This window comes from Sturnira hondurensis, unplaced genomic scaffold, assembly GCF_014824575.4.
Source record: "Sturnira hondurensis isolate 20B ecotype Veracruz unplaced genomic scaffold, ASM1482457v3 Scaffold0021354, whole genome shotgun sequence".
Lineage (NCBI taxonomy): Eukaryota > Metazoa > Chordata > Mammalia > Chiroptera > Phyllostomidae > Sturnira > Sturnira hondurensis.
Genome location: NW_028093985.1, coordinates 3,182,274 through 3,190,582, shown reverse-complemented (window position 1 = coordinate 3,190,582; position 8,309 = coordinate 3,182,274). Strand labels below are relative to the sequence as shown.

The window sequence follows — 8,309 nt, the reverse complement described above, 5'->3', positions numbered from 1 at the left end:
AATATGCGCCCGCGGTCTGCCCCGCACCCCAGCTGGTTCTCGTCTGCCTGCGCGCCTGGGTCGGGGGCCCTGTCCTGCCCGACCCTGCTCGCTGCTGGCTCCGCCCCTCTTACCGTCCCCGTTGAACGGTTAGATGTAGTCGGACTTCCGTATAATTCAATTTTCTGTCCTTTGGTTGTGTCTTTGTTTCTCCAAACCTTTGTTTTATTCAAACTTGGTTGTGGGAGAAGGCACAGTGTTTCCACCTATGCCTCCATCTTGGCGGAAGTCCCAGAAGTACAATTTTAACCTAAGAGAATTCTAAACATTTGGGAATTCCCAGTGGTGAAAATGTAGAAAAAGTAAACATACTAATGTGTTGTCAGGAAGTGTTTAAGTTTGTTCAGTCTTTTTACAGAACAGTTTATTTTACATTTGCACAATTTTAAGTTATAATTCTTTTGTATCAGTAATTCTTATAGTGATTATTTATGTAACTATACTTGCTTAGATACTTAAAAATATTTTATAACTGATTATCACAGCCTTGTTAATTGTAATAACAAGAAACAATCTAAATTAGGTGAATAGTAAATTATAATATAACCAATGAAATAATATTCAGACATTTAAGAAATCAGAAGAATATATATGTGATATACGAAGTCTGTCTGGAAAAAGTCAAGCCATTGTTAATGTAATGAAAATGGTTTGCGCAACATCAGTGTAACCTGGTAGCCAAGGAGAGTGGACTGGAATGTGCACATGTGAACAATGATGACTTCACTGTACTGGTCATTGGGGGCAGTAGACGCCATTGAGTGAGCATATATACTATGTGGCCATCACATTCAAAATGACTGAGCAAATAAAGCAATGAATCTGCATCAGATTTTGCATTAAGCTTAAACATTCCTCCACTGAAACTATTTGTTTTTTTGTTTGTTTATTTTTATTTAATTCTTGTTCAAGTACAGTTTTCTGTCTTATATTCCCAGCCCTGCCCACCACCCCCCCCCCCCCCGCCAGCACTGAAACTATTTGGATGATCCAGAAAGCCACAGCTATGGGGAACTAGTAATTGGCAGCTTCATCATGACAACATGCCTGCTCATGCATGCATCATGTCTTGTGCAGAGCTTTATGCGTCTTGTATCTTGTGTCTTCTTTAATAAATGTCTCTATTTTTCATATTACATGGCTGGGTACCTCTGGACAGATCTCATATATATGTGCTGATAAGGAAAAAAGGCATGTTATATAGAAGAACAGAGATAAGAATGATATCAGAGATCTTGTTGGAAACAATGCAAGCAGTAAGATAGCTAAGCAGCAGCTAAAAGTTCTAAAATAAATTTTATTCCTAGTAGTCTGTAACTGGAATGTAGAATTCAATATCCAAAAAAATACTTTCAAAAATGAAGGTGAAATAAAGTTGCAGACATACAAAAGCTGGAATAACTCATCACCAGCAGATCCATGCTATAAGAAATGTTAAAGGACATTCTTCAGGCAGAAGAAAGATGATACTTGATAGAAATCGGAGTCTACACGAAGGAATTAGGGTCACTGGAAATGGTAACTAAATTGATAAAAATATACAATTCTTATTTATTAATCAACTTTAAAGGAAAGTTGACTTAAAGATAACAGTGGGTTATGAGGTTTTAACATATAAAAGTAAAACTTGTGACAATAACAAAGAAATAAAATGAAGAGAAATGGAAATAAAATATTGTAAAATATATGTAAAGATACCATTTGAAGATAGACTGTAATAACTGAAAAGTGTATACTATAAAACCTAAAGGAACCATTATAACAAAGGAAACCAGTTCCAACTAGTAAAGCAACAAAGAAAATAAAATGGAATAACAAAAATATTCAGTGTTAACCCAAAAGAAGGTATAAGAAGAGGGAAAGGGGAACAAAGAACAGATAGGAAAGGCAGAAGACAAATAGCAAGATGATACAGCTAAGCCTGCCATATTTTGCCATGCATAATGTGTACCCACGTTTCTGTGTGCATTGCACTTGGGATTATTATAACCATGGTATGTAATCATTATACTCATGTATAATGCACATCATTATTTTTCCCTCAAAAATTTGGGCAAAAAAGCACGCATTTTATATGGCAAAATCTGGTAACCACATCAACAATCACTTGAAATGTAAGTGGTCAAGATACTCCCAATTAAGAGGCAGAGTTTGTCAGAGATTGGCTCAAAAAGCAAGATTCAACTACATGCTGACTTTAAGAAACACACTTGAAATGTGAAGACACAAATAGTTTAAAATTAAAAGGATGAGGAAAGTATATTTTGCAAATATCAATTGTATTAGTTTTCTATTGTGGTAATAATTTACCACAGAATTAGTGACACAACACAACTTTGTTCCTCTTACAGTCCTTAGGTTCAAAGTCCAAATGAAAAAGGGGTTAAAATCAAGGAGTCTTCCTTTTGTAGGCTCCAGGGGAAAATCTGTTTCTTACCTCTTCCAGCTTCTAGAGGCTATGACATTCCTTTGCTGCTGCGCACATACAAGCCTCTGCTTCTATGGTCACATTGCCTTCTGCTCTTTTGATCTTCTCGATTCCCTCTTCCCTTCCCAAGATCCACAACACAACCACACTACAAAGTTGCTTTTGCTGTATTGGGTAGCATTCTCAAGTTCTGAGGATTCAAGATATAAACATCTTTGGAGAACCATTATTTACCTACCATACTACAGCAATCAAAAGAAATTTGTTTACACTAGGAAGGCAAGTCACAGTAGTTATTTAGCCATGACTGGAAGTGAATGTCTTCCACAACTTAGTTTTCATTTCAAATTTTATGTGGTATCGCTTCTCAGCCTTTTGGCTAAGATCCAGTGTAGTATCAAATTTTATGTGGTTAATTTAATCTTTATTGTATTTTATTCCATTACCATTTAGTCCCCTTATACCCCTTTCCCCTCAGTAATCAATCACCACATTGTTGAGTCCTTTTTATTTTTTGCTCCATCCCTCCACCGCAACCTCCTGTGATCGTGCTCTCCATCCATGAATCTGTTCCCATTTTCCTTGTTGGTTCAGTTTGTTCATTAGATTGCACATACAAGTGAAATCATATAGTATTTGTCTTTCTCTGATGGCTTATTTCACTTAGCATAAATCCATCTCCATCCAAAATGTTGCAAACTATGAAATTTTCTTCTTTTTTTATGGTCTAGTAGTATTCCTTTGTGTAAATGTCCCATAGTTGTTTTAGCTACTCATCTAATGAAGGACACGTGGGCTGCTTCCATATCTTGGTGTTTTTAAATAAGGCTGCAGTCAAATTTGAAATTCTTTCAAATTTGTGTTGAGGGTTCCTTCAGATATACTCTCAGAAGGGGGATAGCTAGGTTAAAAGGCAGATTCATTTTTAATTTTTTGAGTGTCTGTATACTCCTTTCTACAGTGGCTGCAACAGTCTGCCTTCCCACCAACCATGCAAAAGGGTTTCCCTTTCTCTACATGCATCCCAGCACTTGTTGTTTGTTGATTTATTGATGATAGCTATTCTGACAGGTGTGAGATGATGCCTCACTGTGGTTTTAATTTGCATTTCTCTGATGATTAGTGGCATTAAGTAAGAAATGGTTGTGAACAACTATATGCCAACAAACTGGAAATCCTAGATGAAATGAATAAATTCCTAGAAACGTACAAGCTTCCAAAAATAAACCAGAAAGAATTAGAGCATCTGAATAGACAGATTACACCTAGTAAAATTGAAGTGATGATAAAAAAAAAACCTCCTAACAGAGAAAAGCTCTGGACCAGATGGCTTCACAGGTGAATTTTACCAAACGTTCCTAGAAGAACTACCTCTCCTCCTCACGCTATATCATAAAATTCAAGAGGAGGGAATGTTCCCAAACTCATTTTACAAGGCCAGCATTATCCTAATTCTAAAACCAGACAAAGACACTACAAAGAAAGAAAATTATAGGCCAATATCCCCAATGACCGTAGATGATAAAATCCTCAACAAAATATTAGCAAACTGAATGCAACAGTGCATCAGAAAGATCATAACCGAAGATCCAAGATGGTGGAGGAGTAAGTGGAAACTACACTAATCTCCCAGGACCAATCTGGAATTACAGCTAAATTGTAGAGAAATCATCCAGAATAAACAACTGAACAATAGTGGGAGGGAAACCATATAACCATGGACATACAAAAGAAACAGCTTCACCACCATGTGACTAGTGTGGAGTGCAGAGGAGATGTGAGAGGTTTGTGGCAGAGGTTTGAGACGTGAGTGGCAGCTGAAGTGCCAGAGGAATAGTTCAGCAGCTAGGCCGTTCCCCCTGAGAAGTGTGGTGTCTAAACCCCGAGCTGCCCAGAACCTAAGCCTACAGAACTAGAGCCCCCAAAGAACCCATATAAACCAGACGGCTGCAAATTTCATTTGCAGCCATTTATCCTGGGCTGCAGCAAAGGGGGGTCAGAGTAGACTAGAGCTGCTTGAGGAGAGACTAGGGGTGGTGGCTTTATGGAGAGAACCGAGGGAGCAGCTGCCGGGATCCTGGTGCGGGGTCATCCCCTATACTGCAGAAGCCATCTCAACATAGTTTCTCTGGTGGGAGCAAAACACTTTGTAGTCCAGGATAGAGGAAGGTAGGCTCAAATGTTCAGCAAATAGTTTGTTTTACAGTGGAACTGACTGGAAGAAATCAAATAAGAGGCAAATTGTGATCTGCTAAGAAGTCTGCTGCAGTACTCAAATACGTTTGTGAGGTTTTAGGATGGGGCAGGTTAGCTAACTCAAAATGGGAAAAGCTATCCTCAAAGCTATTCTGAAATTCAAGGAAACCAAATCAATATTATCCACAAAAATTGACAGGATTTGGAGTATCTAAATGAGGAGTTACAGTATTTTAGGAAGCACAGTGGACAAATGATACCTGGTATGCATAACCTGGTAAACTGTTTTAACTGTGTGTTTCCTGGCTTAGGAAATCAAAACTGCTGTACAGATCAAGATCATAGTTCTTTAATTTAATGACAGTTATTTTTAGCAAAGAAAGAAAATTTAGCATACTCCTTTCTGGTTTCACTGGGGTTAATTTTTGTGTTTTATATCTTTTGTAATTATAGACCTTTTAGACTTTCTTTTTATGGTTTTTATGACATTTTGGTGTACAAGAACAATATTATGTAACTTTTTGTTGGGTTTAATAGCATTTAATTCTAGATTTAAATAATCTTTTTCACTGGAATTTTTAAGAAAATAATCTGTTAATTTCATATATGTACCTTTCACGGGGTTTCAGTCAACATAAACTACTCAGATGATTTATAACTTCTACAAATATTTTCAATCTAATAAAGTTTGTCTCTTTTACCCTATTATATGTAGACACTATGGTTGGATCACTGGATAAAATAGTTTTATAATATAGTGTACCTCTATTCTAGAATGTTGACTGGATTCACCCCATAACCTGTATTCTTCCTGATTTTCAAATAAGGATTATTATTTTTTTGTTCCTTCCCTCATTTCAGAAAAACTGAAGATTAATAAAATATCTCTTTCTGTCATTAACCGGAGAAACATTTTTGGAGAGAACCTGCTGTATAAGGCTGCTTTGCACAATGATACTCATCTTGTTCATTATTGTATTGAAAAAGGAGGAAATGTTAATCAACCAAGTTATGCTGGTAAGTTGGGGTTACTACCTACAGTTACCTTGAAAGTGATTTGTAGTTTTAAAAGAGTCATTCTAATGAAAGTATGGCAAACTGGGCCTAAGGCAAGTATCCAACAGAATGCTTCCACGCAATTTTCCTACAAGGTAGCTCTTCACCATCATCTCCCAGGGAAATGTAAGGGGTGAAGGGAGCAAAAGAAGAGCATTATATTTCACCTTCAGTGATTGTGCCTGACTGTGGGCTGTGTGCAGTGGCATTACACAGAAGGATGGGGTTCCTGAGACTGGCTTGCTCCCTTTGCCCTGGGCACCTCAACTTTGAGTGGAAGAGAAATGAGGTCAAAAGCTGAAAGAAGCTAATGATACATTGAACTTGGGGGAAACTGATTATAAAATGGTAGATATACAGAGTAGCAGTGGCGAGGGAAATGGAGAGAAGAGAGTATGAGGTACAGTTTTCTTTGTGGGGAGAACCTGAAGATGTTCTCCTGGAGATGAATGATTCTTTGAAAGGATTTAACTAATAACTATGCTACGCAAAGCCAGCCTGGATAGGACTTTTTGTGTCCATACTTTTACTATGTGTCTAGACTTCCTCAGTTTATTAAACAGTGCAAAAAGTCTTATGCTGTACCGAGATCAGTGCCACAGTCCGTGGACAGGCAAGTGATTACTGGTGCATCCTCAATACTTAACTTTAGCAAGGTCTGGGTTTCTCCTATAATCAGGTTTTAACAGGTTCTAATTCCCAACCTTATACCCAGATCAACCACCATCTTCCTATTACACTCAGTCTTTGCTTTTTTGCTCCTTATTTGCTAGATAAAGCACTTGTTCCCTTGATTTTGAGAAATATGTGGTTCTTTCTGTTAGTGTCTATCTACTTACATTCAGGAGTAGCTCTACATGCAGCTAACTGGACTTAGTGGATTTCCCAAGCATCTCTTGACCTGTGTCTTTTCATTAGCCCCTCCCCCTCCCCCACCCTTTTTTCTCTGCCGCTGTTAACATGCTTGGTGGCTGTTTCCTGCTTGTGCTCAGCTAGTTAATGTGTACCTTTTTCTTACAGGTACTTCTGTGACCTTCATGAATTCTTTTTTAAAAAGATTTTATTTATTTGTCTTTAGAGGGGAAGGGAAGGAGAGAGGGAGAGAAACATCAATGTATGGTTGCCTCTCATGTGTCCCTTGCTGGGAACTGGCCTGCAACCCAGGCATGTGCCCTGACTGGGAATCGAATCTCGATCCTCTGGTTTGCAGGCCTGCGCTCAATCTACTGAGCTATACCAGCCAGGGCAACCTTCATGAATTGTTTATCCTTCCCATATTTCCAGGCTTTTTAAATTCTTACTTATTTTTTTAAGTTTACAAATGATTTTTAAAAATTTCTTTTTCTATTGTATTTTTTATTGCCATTTATCCCCCCTGTGAGCTCTCTTGTTTTGTACTTTCCTTCTCTCTTTGCATCTTAGCTCTGATCATTATACTTCTGGCTACTATCTCCCACAGATTGCAGAGGGTGGTGTTTCCAAAGGGCTGTCTACAAACCATTTCTTTCAGTCACCTGCAATGTTTTGTTTAAAATGCAACCTTTACTTCTGCCCCCAACACACACACACACACACACACATACACACACACTCTCTCTCTCAATAAAAATCTGTAAGTTAAAACCTGGAAATCTTCATTTTTAACAAGTTCTCCAGGTGATTTTTATTCTCATTAAAGCTCAAGAACTACTGGCAAGAGGTGTATGACCCCCACATAACATATCAGTTCAATGTTGTGAACTTTCCCATTGTGCCTCCTATGTGCCAGCTGCTGTGAAAACAAATAGAAATAATATCTATTAGAAAGCCTTACATATATTTTGTGATACAAGATAAAAAAGGCTTAAGTGCCTTTTGAGAAATTACAAAATGTACAATAACAAACCAATGGTTTTTTCGTAGGTACTGTTTACATTTTATGTCCTCATATACATTTTAATATTTCTGGTTCTAAAAAATAATTGGAATAATTTTTTATCTGTCAAAAGCAATGTGTGTTCCTTGGTGACAACCAGGAAGTAGGCTGAAGAAACTCTTAATGTCCAACATAGATCTCAAAACTTCTTTGCTAAAACCCTCTCAGACAAATGCCTTGAGCATTATTTTTCATAGAATTCTCATTCCTATGCCTGTGACACATTAGAACTGAGAAGAAAGTTTGGCATGGACCAGAATATTGATAATAGTAAGAAGTTTAAGCCAACATCAAGGCAAGTGACAGATAAAATTATAAAAAATGAGAGGAAAAATTGTTGAGGACTATATAGTTGGGAAGCAGTGTACTTCATACCTCTGTAGGTGTTAGCAATTACTGCATGAGAACATAAAACTAACATTATGATCTTGAATCTTTAAAGCATATACTAAATTATGTTCTCTTTATAGGAATTTCATAACCCTATAAGGCTTTAAAGAGATTTCCTCCAAAATGGTTAAATATTTGAAAAGAAAAAGATGTTACTTAGGATCTTCCAACCTGTAGCTTCAGGAGTTAATAAAAGATCTGTTGTAAATGATACTTGACTTTTATTTTGGAGGCATGGAATAACTCTAGGGAAAGGGAAATTCTTGGTTACATTTGATTTATTTC

General features: G+C 37.3%; 1 protein-coding gene and 1 pseudogene across 1 annotated transcript in view; both read left to right on the top strand.

Moving 5' to 3' along the window:
• Positions 1–8,309, top strand: part of ANKRD31 (ankyrin repeat domain 31) — a 126,137-nt gene that overhangs the window by 42,451 nt on the left and 75,377 nt on the right. The window contains 1 exon segment of the mRNA XM_037032396.1: positions 5,525–5,680. Within this exon segment, the coding sequence (XP_036888291.1) occupies positions 5,525–5,680 (156 nt within the window).
• LOC118977532 (uncharacterized) lies at positions 2,827–2,910 on the top strand (annotated as a pseudogene).